Here is a 23,679-nt window from a genome sequence, read left to right as displayed (position 1 = left end):
TTAAAAAGGAATGGAATTAATGACAAATTGAACCAAAAGAATTTTTCGATACGACTGGTTGTCGCGCTTTTTGCCATAATACATTTAATAGTTCAACAGTGATTTGTAACCTATAGATCAATATCCCAAATACTATCTCTTTAAATTATAGTAGTTCAAATTTCAAAATAAACGGGTTTTTTAGATGAAATTTTGGTTTATTATTTATTAATCCGACATCACAGCTTACATCTTTCAAAATTGTTACCTAAATCACTCAGACGGACGGACGGACGCAAAATTGTAAGACCCACCGATGCATAGATCGGGAATTTTATTGCCCGAATACTAATTTTAAAGTTGTCGGGATAAAAAAAAGGGGGTTTAAAAGGTTTTATTTTGAAAGTTATTAGTTTTCGAAATACATGTACACATGTATTATGCAAAAGTTTCCCTCTTTCTTTCAATTTCTAAATAGAAATGTCATTGAACCTAAATTACACGCAACACGTACATTTCTAAATTTCTGAATAGATATGAACAGATAAATTGCACGCACATAGTACGAAATCAACATAGAGCACGGGTTGGTCTTTGTTTAATATTGTATAGTTGTGATGTTGTTTCTTTTTAGATTGTTCAAAATGCAACGGTACAATGATATGAATAACTTTTGACCTATTTTTGTTTTTGCGTGTCTCACTGTGTGTAGCGAAGTTTTGCAATACAGCACAAATTTTGTTTTATACTACCAGAAATAGTTTTTCAGAATATTACTTAAGTTTAGTTAAGCTTAAGAATTGCATACAATTATTTTTTTAAACATGTTAAGACTGGTGTTACTTTCACTTTGTATAAAATGTAAAAATAGATCGTGAACGTAAAAATAGTTCAATATGTAGAACGTATTAGGAAGTACATACCTTAGCAAAACAATGTATTCCTGTTAGCCAGAACTGATACTAAGGTTGAGAAATATGTTATTTCGAAAAGGACAGGATTCAGGAAGAATTTTTTTATCAGATAATTTGAAAATGTTCATGTCGGACCGGATAAAGCGGTTTCCGTGAAAGATTTATATCGGTATTTTTTACTAAACTTATCAGAAATAATATACTAGTTTTGTCCTATATGTATGGAATACGTTAGCTAAAGGCTCGATTTAATCAGATTAAAATTGTAAGGTTTCCCCGTATATCTTTTTTTTTTACAAATTTCATATAAAACCCCACTAAAAAAAGGGAAGGCATATATATATTATGTTGGATTTTCACCAGTACAGAGTTAAAAGACGCAGAATCGTCTAAAGTATACTAGTGTAATTTGTCATAGTTTTGTCGACCATAACTTTTGTTTCTCATGTTATGAACATGTATAAACGTTACAGTTTTTACAATTTAATTTCGTTGAAATACATAAGAAATTTTTGAACAAAAACAATAATGGTTATATTACCAAACATTGAAAACGTTATACAACAAAAATCTATCCAAACAAACAAATATAACTGTGGCTATTCTGCTTCTATTGGTACCTAGTACATTAAAATCCGATCCGAAATGTCCCCACAATATTTTTTGAAAAAACGTAGTTTTGTCAGAAAGCGACATGTTTTTTTTTTATAACGTCAGAAACTACCTGTATGAAAACTTGTGAAACTTTATCGTAACGTTACTCGGTTTGACGTCGAATTGCATAAGGTCGATTTCTATCCGACGCGGCTCATATATATATAGGAGAACATTTCGTATATTACCAGTGTTCAAATAAGTAAAATCCAAATTCAAGTGATGTTACATATTATACAGGTGAAGCCATTGTCAACGTTAGTCATGCACATTTTGTACTGCAATTTCTTCATCTTACCGGCCAATATATATGTAGTTCTATCTGATTTCAGTAATAATTTCTTTTACTCATAGAAATTATCCTAGAGTTGATACTACTGTAAAATAATTGTTTACACACCTGAAAGAGCTTTAATCATGACCAAATGCTAGAATGTACTTAGTTTTGTTTTAAACTTTACTAATGTGTTAACTGCGCTTTCAATTTTCCAGAACGTTTCGCAAAATTTGTTACAAGATATCTACAAGGGGTACAATCAAAATCACGTGATGGATATACACACACCGGAAGTTACAGTCGAACTCGCCGCTTGAAAGGTTAGTAGTTGCATTTTCTTGTTTATATCAATTAAATTTTGATTAATAAGTTGGCACACCGAATGTCGGATAGTATGTAGTTTTAAAATACACAATTGTTTTTGCAAGAAAGCGTGCAGTTATTGCAAACACTTCGACACAATTCCAAATTTTCGACGGATAACACACACACTCAATATTTTTTCAACGGATAACCACACACTTTGAATATTTTTAATCAAAATTTCATAAAATTGTTTTCTTTATGATTTGTTTGGCAAAATAAATGCATGTCTCAATTCAACACCGCCACTATTGATTTATACAATAACAATTTTTACGATAAACGCTTGGTTTATTGTCGAAAATCCAATTTTCAAAAATGATACCAAACACAACGAAAAAAACAACGGATAACACACACACATTATTTAAGCTAATCGCAAAGAACGTAAAAACAAACAATCATCATGACATTCAGTTCGTACTAAGTGGTTGTCTTCATGAGTTTATAGTCTAAACCATTCATTATTTAAGTTTATCTCGTATAAATAATGAAATTTTGGATAGTATTTGCGGCAACATTTGTGCGACTTGTGATTGGATCATGCCATGCTTTTATGGTAGGAAAACTGAAATTTATGTATTTATATTGATATGCAAATGAGATGATTTCGGTTCTGTATGTTAATCAAACCTGTTCGCCCTTCGTTATACAAATGCGTTAAGTCCCGTCGATTAACATTCGATAAACAATCAAGGTCGTGAAAGTTGCAACATGATTTGTCGAACAGAACACCATTCCGAGTTCACTTGTATAAAATTTTAAGACCTCTAACCAGGTTTTGTAAGATACACCACGCGACATATAAGAAAATTTAAGCGATGAGAGATTGCTTTTCAATTAAAATGTTATATAGGTTAAGGCTTATATTAAATTATTCTTATGTTTTTAGTATAATGTAGTAAAATACATCATTTGACTTTGCTTGAAACTTGTACATACCTTCAGTTTCGGTTTGTGTGCGTGTGTGTTATCCGTTAAATTAATGGGGTATGTGTGGTATCACTTGTGAAAATCGGCTATTCTCCTGTCAAACGACCATTTATCGTAATTATTTGATTGATTAAATCAAAATTAAAGATGATGAATTAAAAAATGCATTCTTTTTCCACTAAAAACTGCACTACCTTATTGATTAAATTTTATTGATATAAACAAGTAAATACGACTACTTACCATTCAAGCGGTCTGCTCGACTGTTACTTCCGGTGTGTGTATATCCATCACGTGATTTTGATTGTACCCCTTGATCTATATTTCCTGGGGATTCACTGGGAGTCTTTCATTAGGGTTACATTATAACATTTTTTTTACACAACTTAAATGTAATCATAAATCATTTTAAAACATGATCATTCTATTTGAAAAACATGTGTTCTTTACTAAATATGAGGTACACTGACGTATTGGAATTTTTTACGAATACGGAAACATTTTTATTTTTGAATTTTCTGTATTGTTATTACCGCATTTCTAAAATTTCACACAACCGTTTATAACTCGTGGAATGCTATCGTTTTGTAAAAAATATCAATATCAGATCATAAAAAAATAATGATAATGTAAAAAAGGATATTTGAAACTCTGCAGGTCGTGACAGTAGAAGTAATATAAAAAGTATTTATAATACAAAAATAACGAGGTCCAATCGTCAGCCGGCATGGGGTAACAACGACAAATAAAAGAATTCAACTTTATATATAGCTAATATAGGACAATGATGTTGATAAAACATTACACCACTCAAGACCCTTTTTTTTCCACAGAATTGGAGTAAATCGTAGGGCTTTATAGCTATTATAAGCCCGTATGTTTGTCAACTGTTTGTTTAACTCTGATGGTTATCTAACAAGTTCGTGCAAGTGTCAAAGTCTTTAATCCAGTCATTATTTTGTACAAATGTGTTCCACGATTCTTGCGTACGGATATCATTCACAGTCCAAGTTTTCTGACACAAAGTCATTGCATTGCATAAAGTAAAAAAAATCCGTGGTTTTGTAATGTCAGAAATTTATGACAAACCGCGATTTGCGTTTCATGGTAGATGATGTTGTCATCATAGAGCAGTAGAATATGTCGACTTAATCATTTTGTTTAGATTACTTTAAGACATATCAAAACCGAAATTTTGAAACAGAAAGTTTGAATGAAGCGAAATATTGGAAGGTTACCGGTAACAGACATGAATAAAATCCGGAAATCGGAAATTTTATAAAATAAAAAAAAATCCGGGCGGGGCGATTTCAGAGGGGCGGGCGGATGTGAAAATCTATCAATTAATTTTAATTGGCCTAATAACTGGTATTAACTATTCATAATGTTAAATCTTATGTATATCTACTAATATTATTTACGTATGGTAAAAGTTGGAATACTGAAGTAATACAGTGTATAAAGTAAAAATCTATTCATATCATATTTCTTTTGGAATTTTAGGAAATGGCATATGTTGACTCAAGCAGAAACAGAACCACCGACTACTTTTAGAGGTGACGATCTTAGTTAATTTATGCCTAAATAACTAGTATACACAAAAAGCTACGTAGTTAATTTTATACAATTTGTAAAGTCACTGCAGTTAGTAGCTTTCCGGGTATGATTGCTTTCCGAATTTATCTTTTTTCTTTAATCATGGTAATATTGCACGTATACACGAGAGGTTGTATGATTTCGACCAGGAAATACACGTAACAAAATCAAAGGTTTTAGTATTTACCATTCTTGCATAATATTTCCGCTTGATTTTATATCGTGCTTATGGGGTTGAGTGATTGAGAGACATACATAAAAAAAGTCGTTGTCATGATTTTCCCCTAAGTTCAGTATTTTTGTGATTTTAGTTTTTTCGTAGGCTTAAATGTAGTTTTTCCTGATTAAAGCAATGACAGGTTAATTATCAGTATTGTATAAATTAATGATATCCGGACATGCATGGATTACCGACAAAGATATATAACAGGTGTAAACAATAACACGTTTGCAGTAAGATGTACAAGATACCAAGTCATACAAATGATAAATATATCACAAGACACCGTTGTACGGACAATTCCAACCAGTGGTGAGTGTTGTGGAATATCATGCAGCGAAGATAAACTATATGTTGATGCTAATGATATAGTAGTAATGGATCTTATGGGTCACGTGGTGCGCACCTTTCCAAATCCTGGTACTGATCTCGACTATTTGACAGTAGACGGAGACAAGTTTTTTCTTTTGTGACGGATTTACGCTATTTTGTTGTGATTTAGACGGTAATGTTAAATGGAAATTTGACAATGAAGGCTATAAGAATATTGACGGCATGGCAACAGATTCGAAGGGAAATGTGTATTAAGCTAATGCTGATGGTGAAAGAATTGTGGTTATTTCCCCCTGATGGCAGACATCATAAGGATATACTGACAAGTTTTGACTCACTTAAATCACCAATATCACTTGACTTTGACAAAAAAGAAAATAGATTTGTACATTTTATATTTGATGTTGAATTTAAGGGCTGATGTAATATTGAAAAAGAAATATCATGAACTAATTAAATGTCATCGGTTATACATTAATCATTTTAGTTCCTTTCCTTTTTCTGAAATAACTATTTTGTTTTGTTTAATATACAGCTTCCGAATTCGTATATTCTGATACCAGTTCTCACAAGTTCACAAAATGGTAATAAAGTTTTGAAAATATAAACAAAAATATTAACTAGAGACATTTTGTTTAACATGTTTAACAACGTTGTTTTACAACAGTCTACCATTGAACGTTAAATAATGTTAAATATGAATTTTAACTGACAGATTTAAGCAAACTTAACGAATGAAAAATCGTTTGTTCCTTATCTTACTTGATGTTACATGAACTCAGTAAATTCGATTTAAAAGAAAAGGATCAATCAATTGCATTAACGAACCCAATACACAACGAACCCTATTGTAGATGATATATAAGAGTAGATTTATACAAAATTAAATTGTACTGTCTACGTACATTACTGAAATTGTAGATAACTGATGTTTGAGTTGAAATAGTCGATTAAAAAAGATAAATCCCGGTTCATGTAAGAAACAAAAACTGATGGAGTAAACTAGGGATAAATGAATATCTATTTGCCTACAAGAATGAAATGATCAAGTATATCTTAGATGGCAAGACATGTTCAATTCTCTAGTTTTGCTGTTTGAGATATACGCTGATCAAATTGAAATGCTTTCTCGTAACACTGAAAACCTATGTCTTTATCAACTGATAAAGCATAACATATTCAAAATGAGAGACGAAAGATACCAAAGGGAAATTAACTCATAAGTAGAAAATAAACTGACAACTCAATGGCTGAAGAATGGAAAAGACCGACCTACAAACAACAGTATACAATACACAACATATAAAACTAAAGACTGAGCAACACAAACCCAACGAAACACCCGGGTTGATCTCAGTTGGTTCGGGAGGGTAAGCAGATCTTGCTCGACATGTGACATCCATGGTGTCATGATGTCAATGAATCGCAAACACTATAAATAATAAATAATACGCAGGTCAGAATCCTGATATACATGAAGTAAAGTTCAATATTTCATTAATACCCTCAAGTTTCACGTGTGTTGGCTTCTAATTTCGATTTTCTTTGTTCTGCTGTACGAGATAAAATATCATTACATAGCAGTGCTTCCTTATAACAATGATAGGCTTTATCTTTAGCACCGGATATCTCAAAGCATACTCCAAGTATTGTTATTGAACAAGAAAAAAGATCATCCTCAATTAAATACTGTTCCCTCACTGTTAAATCTAAATCATGTAAAGCGTGTTCTTTGTTATAAATATCACCAAGATGATGATAGCATAGAAATCTAAGGCAGTGCGACATTACAACAGGCGGTATTATCGTGAATTCGTCTTCCACCTCCAACTTAAGTTCTTCTGGTATTAACGAAGAGTGTTGCAAGTACATGACATTGTTTACAACGGCTATCTTCATTCGGTCAATAAATGTCACTTCAGAACTTACATTGTGTCTGTAAGAATTCACATGTAATTCACAGGTATGTCCGTAACCTATACACACCATATCAGGTGAACATCTTGATAGTACATAATCCGTTATGTTGAGTGTTACATTGAAGTTTCCTGTAACATAATAGAACGACGCGTATAACAACCAACCAGACACAGCATCTGTTTTGGTGCCGTCTTGATAATGTTGATGATAACATTTGCGTATGTTGTACGGTTTTACCATTGTGTTTGGCGATGGTAGTAGTTGTGCTGCCAATTGTTTGATTTTAGCGTTATACAATTTACATAAACCAATTATAAATTCTGACGATTCGGACTTTATTAGAGATTCAGTCATTGCAAGTCCATTGTAATAAAATTCGATGTGTGCGGGAAGAGGCATCCCTTCAACAAACCTATAACTTAGAATGTCTAACATGATGAACGAAGACTCAAACTGGGTACTTAATAAACGGTGATTTTGATTGTCAAACTGAAATAGATTCTGTATAAATCCATCAATCCCTCTACACTTAATACTCTCAAGAACACATATCAGTATCTTATTGTTACTGCAATTGATCTTCCCTAGGAACATATTGTGCTCAGGTATAAAATAGTTTGGACAGGTACAGGTGTTTACCCATGATATTAGTTTATCAAGACAGAGAGAAAAAAATTGATATAATTCAGATATTTGAAATGTGTCAATATCTACTTCTTCCGAAACCCAGAATAAAGCCGTCTTCAAAAAGTAAGAACACAATAAATCTTTGACTTCATCTTGTGTGCTAACGATACGCTTTAACATTAATTTGAGTAGACCGTAACATAACAGTTGAGTGAAATTGAAGGAATGAACAAGCATTTTCTCTGCCACAGAGAAAGACAATCTCCATAATAAGTCATTATCTGATGTAGTCTTAGGTCCTATAGGTACTAACAAACATCCGTTATCTATGATCCTGTCAATAACTGAATTAGGGGGCCATTGACATCGATGACGGGTTCCCCATGGTATTGCGTTTCGGGGTAGATATTTACTCCGTAGACAATATGCATAATCGTAATTCTGTCTATCGTCTGAAAAACACGGACCGTGTAAAAATAGCGGCATAAATTTTGTAAACGAAAACGAATGCCAAATTTTACGAAGAAAGCGGTTAACAGATAAATATAACCCTTTACCACTAGATGATACAAAGAGGGATTCGTTTACGCTTTTACAACGGGCACACGGTGTTAAGAACGATTTCCCATCTTTTTCTGCTACCAATCGAAGTCTTGTAAATCCCGGATGATTAATGTCGTTCTCCATAACACATGTAGTACGATGTATTGGGTGTTTGATCTTCCTTACATTATGTATTACATCTATGTCAATCATTTCGTACATTATATCGAAATCACTGCCAGGTAAATCAAGTCCTTCTGACAGACTTCCACTTGCTATCCGCCTTTTTTGAGGCATAATTTCATTGTAGATCATATCCTGTATGATAAAAAGTCTTTGCCTTTTTCGTATATCTATTTCAGTACCAATTTCGTTTACTAGGCATTCGTAAAAGTATTTCTCCTTCCCTTCATGTTCGAGCCAAAGCAGTTGATCTATAACAGAATATATGTATATACTTATCTATCATAAAACCAATTGATGACGTTTGTTATCTCCATGAGATTTTTTCCTAGCAAATATTTCTGACTAAAGCGTCAAACATAAGTGGTATGAAGACAACCTTGACGTCTAGCGTTTTATATTGTAAGACATGTCTGACATTTAACAACCATTGAAACAATTGGCAATTCCGTTTGGTGGGTTCCATTAGCGTTTAACTTAACACTGTTACATAAATATACTCATAAAATGAATTAATCGTCAGGTTTTGTAGTTTAATTACTTCCTAAAAAATACTCGAAATGTTGCTACTTAGTATCTTTGATCACTTTTTCTGAAAATGTACTATTTATAAGCTGTTCAAAACTTAAACATGTTAAAGGTTGTTCGTGTCGTAGGCATACATAGACTTAAATGTATCCATATGTTCAGGTATTTGGTTTATCGGCATTGCATTAGGGTTATTTTAGAAAAGCGGTTAAAGTGCACTTAATTTATAAATCAAAGCACTATAATAAATCATAACTTATAAATATTTCACTGTAACATATATACTGGAGTTATATTTCATTGTATGTTGTATTTGCGAATCAACGTATACCTTTTTGAAACCCTTTGAAATTTATTATTTTAGTCAAAATTAAGTATTGCGATATTAACCAAAAATAATCCTTCACATTTATTGTTCGACAACCTTTAGCTTGTTTCTTTTGAAATTAAGATAAGCGATTCTCATTACGATTTTACTTTTCAGACAATAATTGTGTTAAAGATTAAATTCATCAAGTCAAATGGTCTTCGATTCCAAGTAACTGTAAGTGACTTATTACATATGTATCTTGTCATGGATAGCCTTCATTAAACAGGAAATTTTACATTCTAGAGCAAATGAGTTTACACCGATGTTTTGGTAGGGTTTCTGTTCTGCGATCAAAAATTTTCATGTGTAATGTTTTGTTAACTACTTTGTATACATATCGTTTATTTAGTTGGTCTTGGTATTCACTGTATGGCTGTATGTTATAGTGTTCTCTGTTTGTCGTTTATCATTTCTATAATCGTGTTTTCTGTTTGTCATTTCCCCTTTATTCTAATTGGGTTGACTGTTGTCTTTAGCTGGTGGTTACGATTAATATCTTGGTATCTTTTCTCTTTGTAGAACGTTAATTCGTGTTGTTGACATCGAAATCTAGTATGTGACTGTCATTGCCTAGAGTTTTAGAAATTAACATTACAAAGTAATTACCTGTATTGCAGTCTGTACAATTCTCTAAGTATTCTATATATTCATTTGAAGATTTATCAGGATATCTAATGTTTGTGATGTATTGTTCGTGTATTTTCCTTCTATCTAAACAAGCTTTAAACATTCGTTCAAACTGACTGATTGTAAGTCCGAAAACATCATTTGAGATAATCATCCCTCCTTCTAACATGTCTAACGATTGGTAGAGTAATGGTGTATATTTACGACTTCCACGGTATGGAAATCGTTTCACACCGTATATATCCCAGTAGGTGATTTTTCGCATTCCAAATAAATTTGCATCTTCATAATTTGCTTGGTCTGTGGAGTTTGCGTTCATGATGCCTGTAAGACAAATGTTGTTATATAATTGAATAACACTTAGTATGACATAAATTCAAAATTTCCTTAACTATTAAAAATGTCGAAATTATGATATACATGTACAAAATGTACTGAATATCCGCAGTTAATATATAATCTAATCACTTCGGGTGTAAAATTTGGTTTTTAAATTTTAATAACATGTAACATTGGTTCTAAAGTTGTTTAAACATATATTTTTGTAGTAAAAATCCATGACTTTAATTGACCACATTGTATCGAGTAGTCAGATGTAGCGGTTTACTTGTTGTTTCTAATATGTATGCATGTGTCTTATTTTATACAAGAATATTTATAAAGTTAATCATTGAAGGTACTTTTTTTTGTTTAAATTTATTATATAACTAATGTGATGTGTAAAGATTGCCTGCTACAAAACTATCGCTTAGATTTGTTGAATGTAATTTCTTTTAACTACCGTCAACTTTGAACAAAACCTTAGCGGTTAAAAATTAAAACTATAAAGGAATCTAACATGACAGAATGTGAAAAAATTCAAACATAAACACAAAAAACAACAGTCTGATTGAGTGACTGGCATGGCCTTATATTTCAAGTGAGTTTCTACACACACTGGATCGATTCCACTGCTGGTGGACGTTTTGTCCCCGGTAATAGTACCATCCTAGTAGTAAAAAATTTTGCGTTGACATCAATATATTTTCTGAAATTTATTAGATTGTTTGACACATCTTTTTCGAAATTCTTTGTTTTAATGCTTTTGTCCTTCTAAAAGAGGGACGAAAGATACCAAAGGGACAGTCAAACTAATAAATCGAAAATAAACTAACAACGCCATAGCTAAAAATGAAAAAGACAATCAGACAAACAATAGTACACATGACACAACATAGAAAACTAAAGAATAAACAACACGAATCCCGTTTTCATTCGAGCGTGACTGCTGATTCTTATGTAAATGAAACACACGTCTGATGTAACAAATTACTAGCCTAGTATAATTTATGAGTGTTTATGACATGACAATAAGCAAGAATCAAATATATCAGACATAAACCAACGACAACTTCTGACTTTCAAGCCTTTATTTAAGGACCAGCACCTGCTGATTACGGCGGGATTTAATATGTTTGTGAGCGCTCAACCCTCGAGCTTACAAGAAAACATGGTGTAACAGTACAACATAAGAACAAGCTGTTAAATCATATAGAATTGGCATGACCAACCGGATCCGCACGAAACAGAAACAGAAACGCCTGTCATACAGTAAACCAACTATTTTTTGCGGTACTCGCAAGAAGAAATTAAGGAGAAAATTACATCGTCGATAATAAGTAAAACTTGGATCTCTCCTTATTCAACTACATAGGATAAATTTGAAAATGGCGAATTCAATCGCCGCGATATGGGCAGGAAAGGGCAAAACGCGAAAAAAATATTCGCGAAAATAAGGTAGTTTATAGAAATTAAAAGTCATATGCACCGATCAATACTTGTGGTTACTGAAAATAAGTTCAAAACAATAACAACTAATCGGTGAATCATAATCTCCAAGCCGTAAGCACTTATCAGCAAATATCCAACGAATTAAGGGTACAGACGGCACAAGCAATGGCAAGTAAAACTTCATGTAGTTTACTGATGTTTAAATCTCGAAAATTGAATGAGACGAATCAAGGTGTTAAACATCCACTGATAGACCTATTTGCACTCCAAATGCAACGAGACCGTTTTTTCCGCCAGGATAAGCGTTTCCTGCTACGTTTTTTTCATAAAAGATTTATAACTTGCCTTTTTTCACTGAGTAGCTGGATATACCCTTGTTGCTTCTCAATATTACTTGACCAATTTAAAGTAGGAGTTTAAGTAAACTAATACAAAGGAAGAAAAAACTTCCTCATGAAAATATTATAAATACTTATGTTAAAGTTATCTGAGTTCATTCATCTTAAAGGACGGATGGATGGTAACTTTTATAAACATGATTATAAGGAAATCGAAACACAACATTAGTGAATCATGATTCAAAACCGTATCCTAATCTCAATTGTGAATACATACTCTATGTTCATATGTTAACAAATTCACTGCGTTATAAAATTTCTTATCGTTTGGTACCTGATGATATATTTGCATAAATGAATGTTTTATGTCAGACACTTATGTAGTAGTGAGTTTTCACATTTGCAATAAATTATCATCTCAGAGCACGTGAAGCACGTAAAAAATGAGAAAAATAACAAGAGCCATTGTATACGTTTAATGCAGTCCATGCGTTCCTTTTTGTTATTCTTACATTTCCTTAACTGTTGTTTAATGATTTGTTCTTTTAGGATTGGTTAGAACTATTTACCTTTTAGCTTTTAAAACACTTTTCTATTGATAATTAAAAGGGAAACTAAAAAAATGATAGGAAAAAACGTCCTTATACAAGGATGGAAAAACAATTGTTCAGAAAATATTCTATTTTGTTGGTATTAAAATAATGCGATCAAACATGTCACATTTTAAGTGTTATACACTTGAATAAATGTGTTTAAACGGAAATTAAACCTAAGTTATCTTAGTTGGAAATCTAAATCTGTTTTAAATTTTAATACAGCAGTACCCCGGGAAAATAAATATGATGAAATAAAGATATTTGTTGAAAATCTAAAAGAAATATTTCCCGTAAACTTTTCAATGGCTGATATCTCGTAAATGGGGTTGCTTATTCTTAAAATGTATTTTTGTGTTTTTTTATTTTAAAGATTCATGTTTCTGCGGTTTTCACCTGCAAGAATGGAGTACAATATATTACATATAAAAAATGTGCAAATCTTAATCTTATTTTTTTTTGTAATTTACGTTTAACAGTACGTTGAATTTTTTACCGGTACCAGAACAACTCATTTAAAAACATTCTTCGTACTCATATAGCATGTATAAGCCTTGATTATCCCATTACATGTACAGCCGTAAAAGTTCTATAGAATAAGAACACATTTTTAAGAAAACAACATGCAATCTTGATATACATCATAGATAAGCACTTCTGATAAAACAAAAATTAACGAGCTATTCTAGATCCATGTCAAATTTAGATTTCAAATCTAAATTCAAATTTTCTATCCCAAATTCAGGTATTTGGTTTTGATGTTATAATTGTTATTATCGTCGGATTTTGTCTAATGCTTAATCGGTTTCTGTGTGTGTTACATTTTAATGCTGTGTCGTTGTTCTCCTCTTATATTGTATGCGTTTCCCTCAGTTATAGTTTGTTACCCGATTTTGTTTTTTGTCCATGGATTTACGAGTTTTGAATAGCTGTATACTACTGTTGTCTTTATTTAGAGAAACCGTACATTTTAACGACTTGAAAGGCCTCCACGGAGACATTTGTTTTTATTTTGACTTACACGTGTATTACAATTGTTTTCAATGAAAAATAAGATGAAAAAAATTTCAGATTGTAAGAATGTAGCAGAAATCATATTCATGATTTAAGCATTGTTGCAGTTCAACCCATTAGATAAAGATGCAAAATGGAATTTAATATGGTCAATTGGGAATTTCAAGTAGTCGAAAGTACCAATTACCCCTTCAATGTATAACAGCTGAGAGGAACATTCTGTTTGTATTGAAACCCCAATTTTGTTAACATAATCAGCCAATGTTTGTTATTATGTCGCTGGTTTATATAATCATATACATAATGTAATTACGTGTGTTTGTGGTAAAGCCATCACATAATATATTTTGTATGTCTGTTAATTCTCAAAATATACGTATTTTGAGCTAGAATATACCTGCTGTAATGAATTGCACATAATTAATCATTTTCGATCTTTTGAATGTTTAGCAATTAAAAATAACCAAGAACATATTATGTAAATCCTAAATGGGTTAGCAGTTGTATTCATAGTAAATTTTGCTGCCAACTACAGAAAAAAAAATATTCTGAAAGCCAAGTATATGGTTTCTGTTGTACTTTTTGTCTTAACAATATAAAAGCGGGATAAGAATACATTTATTCTAAAGTTAAAACTTTAACCAGTGACTGAGGAACAAGCTTGACTGATAATGTTAACTAAATTAGGTGTTCATTAGAAAAAAAACAGTATAATTTGATTTTTCCTCTTTTAAATTGGGTTCTGTTTTAAAACATATACTTAAAAAGTGTAACACTTTTAATAAAATATCGTTAAAGATGTGTTTTAGCTTCGTGTGAAGATTCCAAATACTATTAGTGACATGAGTAAACATGTTTGCATCATTGATATGCTCTGGTCTAACATATGATACAGTTAATGGTTTTATTTGTAATCAAATTTATAAAGTGTCCTGACATTTTTTGTATTTCGTATCTTTAAAATTACCGCTTTCTAAGGCTTTTAATGTTATCAATTTCTATGAAAATAAGTCATATATACTAGGACCAAAATTTTATATTTACGACAAACGCGCGTTTCGCCTACAAAAGACTCATCGGTGACACTCGAATCCAAAAAAAAATTTAAAAGCGAAATAAAGTACGAAGTTGAAGAGCATTCAGGATCAATAGTTCCTAAAAGTTATGCCAAATACGGCTAAGGTAATCTATTCCTGAAGTAAAAAACCCTTAGTTTTTTTTCAAAAATTTAAAGTTTTGTTTACAGTCAATTTATAATTATGAACATATCAATGATAACTCAAGTCAACACAGAAGTGCTGACTTTTGGGCTGGTGATACCCTCGGGGAAATAAATCTCCACCAGCAGTGGCATCAACCCAGTGGTTGCAAAAAACTCATCATTTGTACCAGAACCAAAATTTTAAATTTACGCCAGACGCGGGTTTCGTCTAAAAAAGACTCATCAGTGACGCTCGGAGAAATAAATCTCCACCAATAGTGGCATCCATTCACTGTTTTGTAGAAGTTTGAATACTTGTCTGTTCGTCATTTGTGTGTTTGAAATGGTGTTGTAGGATCCGTTTTGATTTGATTTTACCTTTGTTAACTTTGCCCAGTGTTTTTGATTCTAGACTGTTCTCGATTATTGTATAATTTTTTCCAAAATATTGTTCTGGGGCACATACATACGTTGTTGTTCGCCATCATACTGGTACTGATAGGTTACGTGGTCTGTTTTATTATTCTAATATGTTGATTGTTCATTCAATCATTTTAAAGTAACATATCATTAATCATTGGAATTTTCCTTAATTTGAAAAGACTTACCGATAATAATGCAAATGATAATGATAGAATTATCAAATAGGAAGTTTTAAAATGTAAGTGCATCTGTTCTATTTCCTTTCTGTAATTGTTGGTTACGTTCCAGATTTAAAAAGAAAAACAAAACATTTGGCACAACTAGGGTTTTAACTATTGGCCTTTCGTAGTCAAAATTGATATGCTTGTCCAATAATATCGAAGTGATTTACGAAACGTCTACATGTTTTATTAAAATTATATGATTTGAAACAGCGTCGTCCTAAGCAGAATAAAATCAATTTAACGTGTTGAACATTTACTAATCATTCAAAGATGCAATCCAAATATTTATCAGATGCCGTTTTGAAAAAAAAAATGTTTTCTACTTTTATTACTGTCGGTAAGAGTGTTGAATATGAATCACGTCTCATTTTAAAGTATGGCAATAGCTATATCGGATTATAACTTATAATGTTAACTGGATGTTTCATCATCAAGAAAACAGAATATATACTTCTTGCTTCGATCCAAAGGTCATAGATTTATTTTTTATTTGCTCGTTCGACCGTTCGTTCGTCCACCGTTCGTTTGTCATTCTGTTCCGCTTTCGGTTGGTTAAGGTTTTTGGTGAAAGTTTTTGTCCAAGGTAGTTTTTCAATCAACTTGAAAATTCTAGTTTTAACCCCAGTTTCACAGAAAATGACAGTGCGAGTGAATACATTCTTGTTTAAATTTACTATTCGAAAGATATTTGAAATCCTCTGATTTATCCATGTAAGGCCCTTAAAAAATATGCCCACTAAACTATACTTTTCTTTTGTTTATTTTAAGTATATAATATTAAAAGCTTTATTTTTAATCTTACTTTAAAGTTGTTTTTATTTTTACACCTGCATGTCGTAATTATCCTTTTGAATAGTGATTGGCATTAAGTGCAAAAGATACCACACACCGAAGAAACTTCATTGATTTCAATGGTATAATGTGTCTTAAAAACGTATATGAACTATGCAATTAGTCTGATAAATGTTAAAATATATAAGGTTGATAGATACATTAACATTATTGACTCATTTCTTCAAAAATAACAGAATTTAATTGTTCTGAGCAATCAGATAAATGGGTTTTTGTTTTCTAAACTTTATAGAATACTATTACTACGGTATATTTGTTATGTGTTTACCAACTATTTGTTTTTCACTTATGCAAATGAATTAGCTTAATAACTGAAACAAAGGGATAAAGGGTAACATAATAAAAATAAAACTTCGTGTTTGTATAGTTTTTCCATGAAATCAATAATGTTTACAATTAGTTATGCAACCATAACAGTTGATATATATTTTTTTCATTTAGGAATATAAAGGTTTCAGGTAGGCTTTTAAGGATATTCCAAATTATATCAATTAGTATATTTACTTTTGTTGAAGTTCATGTTATCATATATTTAATGCGACTTCCTTTGTATCAGAATAACGATGATTTGATAATTGTTAAGTTAAAATAAATATATGGATTAGAATTTAGAAAGATTATGTGATTCAAAAGAATTGTAGGTTTAGTTTTCAAAAATCACACAAAGTGTTTAGTTATCCATGCAATAAAAGATCACACACTCGCAGAGAAAGAAGTATCTTTATTCAGCAAGATTAATTAATGTGTTAACGAGAATTCACTGCGAAAATGCAAAATACTTTTCAACTTGGAGTTCTTTTTCGACTGGCCTTTTACCTTATTTTCATGCGTTGCATAGGTAAGCTACTTTTACTTCTTGATAATATATAGTAGATTGAAATTTAGACGGTATTCTTAAAATATATAGCAATTTGAACGCGCCAAAGGTATAGTGTTATTTTCATTTTCGCTTTTATAAGAGTAAACTTCGTATTTACATGTCTTCAAATACATAACTCAAAACGAAACAATCATGACCACAGATTTTAATGACATATTTGGACAAAACAGAAGATATGTAAATTGCATTTTATTGATTAAAGAAAAGGAACTCCACGTTAATGAGAAAAATTATTACCAGTTTTGAAACTTCATTTTTTTAAGAATTAATTTTCATTAATTAGTACATACAAAACTGTAACCTATAATTTTTTAATATTAAAAATGTAAGTTTTAAATATATTTCAGAAATTAATTATATAAATTACTTCCATATAAAAAGTCGTATAAAGTAAAGGTATGATCCAAGAACATTTATTTTTGTTCGATTGTCATTATATAAATTACACCTAGCTGAGAGGGTGATAGAGCAGTTACCCCGAAGCCAAGGTTGACAATGTGTTTCCGAAGGGCACAAACCTGCTCGATCACCTTTTCAACTGAGTGTTATTTAATTTCTTATTCTGAATTTTTTATCATTATTGACTTTAACTGTATAACTATGATGTTAAGTACATAACAACGTTACAGGTATGAGAAAAGCCAACAAAGGTGAAGCAAGATGAGGTGTTTTTTTTTTATTTTATTGTAACAGTCTATGAAAAGGTTCTGAAACAAAACGTAAAACTTGGGCATTGTCTTTAATTATTTGATGTCAATTCAATTTATTGTTTTTAAACTATTATTTTTTATTGATGTGAACGAGAGGGTGACATTAGAAAAATCACACCCGCTCAGCCATGGGATAGAGTATATTATCTCCATCGTATTAGCCAATCAAAATCTGGCATTTCAACGTGAAGTATAATAATACATTTTGATCTCTTCTGATGTAATCCATCGCAGGTGACACATAAAAGGAGTATCATTCATTGTTAATATTAAATACCAGCATATAATTATGTTTCTGAGACATTTTCAAAAATAAAACCTATAAATGATTTCTTAATGAAATTGATAAACATATAAGGATTAGAAATAACAGAACAATATTTCCCATCGTGTTTATTAGTTTAAATCATACATATAGCAAATCAAAAACAATAAAAGATAATAAGTACAATCCACAAGATATTAAAACATACCCGGAATTATTCCGTATATAAATATACATTGATAGTGTATAACATTATATGCATTATATATGTAAAATATAAAGATATTCAGATGATGACTTGGTTAATTTTCAGGGGCAAACATAATTATCCAAACGATTGATGAAACCAAAGATAATTTGAAGTTATCAGATAATGGTGCGTTTTCAATGGCGGATTCCTCTCTGATATTTCAAGTCTACGGCTGTGATAATGCTTTTATCAAATTGCATGCGAGTTCAAGTTTGTTAGGTCCAAATTACAACATAATAATAGGTGGATGGGGTAATACACGATCACAAATATCGAAAACCGTGACCACTGAACAATTAGTTGACCTTTATTACTACAATCATCTTATGGATTGTTATAGTTTTCAGAACTTTTGGATCAGCTGGAAGAAGGGCATGATTAGAGTAGGCAGTGGTAATACACTAAACTATAATGTCTTTTTGCTTTACGACGACATGTGTTCATTTACCATTCAAGAAGTTGTGATCAGCACAGGATGGGGGACAACACTGTATTGGATATTCCATCCACAAGGTTTGTAATGATAAACGTTTCCGTATAGATGTTATATCTAAACAAGTTGGGGATAGTTGCATTTTTGTTATGGATATTGTTATCTGAAACGATAACCTTCAAAATAATATATGCGAAACGCTTCAATTGTTATGTAATCTTTTTCAAAAAGAGTACACCAAATTGTTACGATAAATAAACACGCAATCTTCAATCTCAATGGTATAAACTCACTTCCTGTTTGCTAGCACCAAGAGTGTAGGCTATAAACTCATTTCCTATATTTCTTAATTGGGGACGAGGGTATAAACTCACTTTCTGTTTGTTAGCACCACGAGTTAAAGGTAAAACTCACTTCCTATGTTAGTTGATCTGGGGTAGAGGGTATAAATTCACTGCCTGTTTGCTAGTACCACGGGTTTAGGCTATAAACTCACTTCATATGTTCCTTGATCTGGGGACGAGGTTATAAACTCACTGTTCATTCATCTTGAGTAAGGGGTTAAAACTCAATTTACTTCAATCAAAGGAGAAATATGTTTAAAGACTATTTTTGCATGATTAGAATAGATCATGATATTTGTTTCCAATTTCCTTTCAGCTCAATTGGAGTATCCAAAATTCTTTGAGATCTTATGTCGTTCCAAAATATTTCTTGAAAGAAAATACTTACGATATCATTTCTATAACTAACTTAAGCTTGCATGTTTTGGTTTGCCCAGTTGACCTTCTATATTGCTAAACAATACTTACTGTAGTTTTCGTTTGAATCTACTGTTGGTCACCATGAAAATAATTTAAACATTCCATTAAAAGCGATAACATTATCCATGCTTATCGTCGTATGGACATGTGTTGGGTATATTAAAATCTACATGCAAACATTAGCACATCGTTTGTATAATTTGAACAGAAAATATTCTGAAAAGGTCCATTAACAACTTCAAAAACATTTTATTAAAATAAAGTATGTCACTAAAGGTTTTGATTTTGTAAATATTGCTAGTATTTTTAACGACCATTCTGTTAAAGAACAAATTCCTAGATATTTTGAGAATACTGAGCTCCCTCTTATTTGTTATATTTACAAGAAATCTACCCGGAAATTTGTGTTTAATTTAAGCCAATTGTGTAAAGATGTTAATATCATTGAAAATACACCTACTTCATGTAATTGCAGTAATTCGGAATACATTTATGGACCCATTTCCCATGTTATAACAGGAACTGTTCAAGACCGGGAGTTAAAATCATTCCTAAGTAAAAGACCTAAATATCGTCCCCCGTCAATTATTAATTGGAATTAGTGTCGTAATATCATCAACGACTCACTCAGTACTTACTGGTTGAATGTATAAAACGGGGAAAAGCTGACAAAAAATCTTTGGACTCTTTTTTTAATTCAGTAATGAACATAGTTGATATACGTATTCAACATTTTAAAGAACATTTTACTCTTAACAGTAACCACAATAAACCTATTTCTCGTATCAAACATAAGCTAAAAGAACTAGCCAAGGAATTTGTGTTTGTCCCGGTCGATAAAGCTGCTAATAATATTACTATTGTTTGAGGTAAATTTTACATGATTTTCTTCCCTTTATACCACATTGCCTCACATTCTTATTAAGAAAAAATGCACACACCTTATTAAATGGGCATTTAAAAAGTCAGAATGTGAATATATATATGTTCAAACTCTTTTAGGTCATTTTTAGTAGCAATAAACAAAACAAAACTATGTCAATTGGCCATGCTTTGATAATATATCTGCCCTTGAATTTTTACTAGAAAACATTTTTGTTCGCTTTGGAGATTCTGTATATCGTCAGGTTATCGGTATTCCAATTGGAACTAACTGTGCACCACTAATTGCGGAACTGTTTTTGTATTGCTATGAGTTCCAATCTATGACAAAGATCAGCATAGACCCATCAAAGCAATATCTTATACACAAATTTAATAATACTTTTAGATATTTGGATGATATTTTGGCTCTCAATTATGACGACTGCAGTATGTATACTAAAGAAATGTATCCTGTTGAACTTACTTTAAATAAAGCTTATACTAACAGTGATCACTGTCCTTTCCTTGATCTTGATATCTATATCATTTTTGCGTTCAGGCCTGGTTTGTCACTGAGTCGGGTGTCTCTATTTTCTGTGTTGGTCTTCAATGCATTATGTTTTATGGTTTTGTTTTCTTTAATTTTTTAACGTCAGTTTGATCATGTAAATCTTTTATATTCATTTGATAAAATTAACTGTTTGCAATAGCATAAATTGTTCTATATAATAGGGATGTTTTATCACAAGCAAAAAACCCTAGCCGTATTTGGCACAACTTTTTTCAATTTTTGATCCTCAGAGCTGTACAACTTTTTTTTTTTTTTTTACTTTCGAACTTTTATATCTGGGCGTCACTGGTAAGTTTTAAACCTGATGCCTTTTGTTATATATTATTCATGTGTTTCTATGTCTAATACGTTCTGCTACTTATTTGCATTGACGTCCTGTATTATTATGTTGTCATTTTAATGTTATATTTAACAATGCCACCAATGTCCGAGGTTTGGCATGCCACAAAACCAGGTTCAACCCACCATTTTTTTCTTCAAAAATGTCCTGTACCAAGTCAGGAAAATAGCCATTGTTATATCATAGTTCGTTTCTGTGTGTGTAACATTTTTACGTTGTGTTTCCGTTGTGTCGTTTATTTTCTCCTATTTTTGAGTGTGTCTTCACATTACTATAAGACTTGTCACGGTACTTTTCTATCCCAAATTCATGTATTTGGTTTTGATGTTATATTGGTTATTCTCATCGGATGTTGTCTAATGCTTAGTCTGTTGATGTGTGTGTTACATTTTGATGTTGTGTCGTTATTCTCCTCTGATATTCAATGCGTTTCCCTAAGTTTTAGTTTGTAACCCCGATTTTGTTTTTTGTCCATAGATTGATGAGTTTTGAACAGCGGTATACTACTGTTGACTTTATTTATTCATTTTCGGAAAGCTAAATACTGAAATTTATGAATAAAGAGATAATTTCTCATTTCCTATCGTTAATTATCCATTTTTAGATGGTGACGTTCCCTTGTCACCATCTTACGGTATTTATGTATCTCAACTTGTACGATTCGCTCGTATATGTTACAATGTTTTAGATTTTAATGAGAGAAACTGAAAAATTATTACACCAGGGTTTTCGATATCACAAACTAGTCAAAACATTTTAATATAGCTCAACATACAGACTTCTTATACGTTCGGGTATTTCACATCCAATATTTTATGGAAATATTCTTTATAAAGCACAAAAATGTCAGTATTCACCTCAGGAACTAACAAAACCTTTGAATAGACTTATTGACAAGGGATATAGTTACGATACTGTTGTCAGGTCATTAAAGATTGCATATTTTGCCGTTAATATTGATTCCCTTATAGGGTCTTTGCATCGGAACTAAACACATTTATTCAAAAACCAGTTGTTGGCATGGCACGGGTTATGTTCTTCTCATATATCTTATACGGGTATGATACTAAACCCCTCACGGGGAGGATTGTGCCTACTATTCATATGATGACGACATAATTTTATAACTGTTTAATTGACGTCTAGAGCTGGCATGTCAGTTAACTGCTAGTAGTCTGATGTTATTTATGTATTATTGTCATTTTGTTTATTTTCTTTGGTTACATCTTCTGATATCAGACTCGGACTTCTCTTAAACTGAATTTTGATATGTGTATTGTTATGCGTTTACTTTTCTGCATTGACTAGAGGTATAGGGGAGGGTTGCGATCTCACAAACATGTTTGACCCCGCCTCATTTTTGCGCCTGTCCCAAGTCAGGAGCCTCTTGCATTTGTTAGTCTTGTATTACTTTATTTTAACTTTTAGTTTCTTGTGTACAATTTGGAGTTTAGTATGGCGTTCATTATCACTGAATTAGTATATATTTGTTTAGGGGCCAGCTTAAGGACGCCTCCAGGTGCGTTGCATTGAAGACCTGTTGGTGACCTTCTGATGTTGTCTGCGCTATGGTCGGATTGTTGTCTCTTTGACACATTCCCTATTTCCATTCTCAATTTTATTCAAAATTGATTATAGTTTATTCGCGAATATTGACTTGCTATGATATTTGAAAAATTGAAATTATCTGTAATATGAGAAAAAAACAACACGATAAACTAAAATATTCAAATTATTCATATACTTGTATGACGTCTTTTCAATGTTTTATTTTGTAGCTTTAACAACACAAGCAAGAAGCAGTTCTTATGACATGATAGACGCATCATTTGTAAAAAGTTTTGATTGTCCAACGTTTGAAGTTATATCGACTATAAAAGAACTTGTGTCCACAAGATGTGCTGGTAAATGTCGGATAATAGAGAACTGTAAGGGGTTTCAATACAACAAGGTGTCTGAAGTGTGTATATTGTTATCGGACACAGCCATTAATGGGACATTAACATCACTTTACAGATTGATTGAGTGATACCATAGTTGTTTCGTGTTTTGTTTTTTTCGCGTTTCATTTTTCCTTCGTTGATACAATTTGTTTTCAAATTGTAAACTTTTATTGATCC

The 23,679-nt window shown here is 31.6% G+C and overlaps 1 protein-coding gene across 1 annotated transcript; it reads right to left on the bottom strand.

Annotated features, from left to right (window-relative positions):
• Positions 1–5,898: 5,898 nt before the first annotated feature.
• Positions 5,899–10,385, bottom strand: LOC139525933 (uncharacterized). The gene is made up of 2 exons (XM_071321135.1): positions 10,047–10,385; positions 5,899–8,793 (listed from the first exon to the last, which is right to left on the bottom strand). The coding sequence occupies exons 1-2, from the start codon at positions 10,330–10,332 to the stop codon at positions 6,776–6,778; spliced, it is 2,304 nt and encodes a 767-aa protein (XP_071177236.1). The 5' UTR covers positions 10,333–10,385; the 3' UTR covers positions 5,899–6,775.
• Between the last annotated feature and the right edge of the window lie 13,294 nt (positions 10,386–23,679).

Source organism: Mytilus edulis, chromosome 6 (genome assembly GCF_963676685.1).
Source record: "Mytilus edulis chromosome 6, xbMytEdul2.2, whole genome shotgun sequence".
Classification (NCBI taxonomy): Eukaryota; Metazoa; Mollusca; class Bivalvia; order Mytilida; family Mytilidae; genus Mytilus; species Mytilus edulis.
The sequence above is the reverse complement of the archived record's forward strand: the minus strand, read 5'-3'. Positions and strand labels throughout refer to the sequence as shown.

What these genes read in the sequence shown, in the direction of transcription:
- LOC139525933 (XM_071321135.1), bottom strand. Translation starts at nt 10,332, where the DNA reads ATGCGAAAAATCACCTACTGGGATATATACGGTGTGAAACGATTTCCA. An exon ending in TTGTACAGACTGCAATACAG is followed by an intron (nt 8,794 to 10,046) that starts GTAATTACTTTG and finishes ATTCTGTTATAG; the next exon opens with ATCAACTGCTTTGGCTCGAA.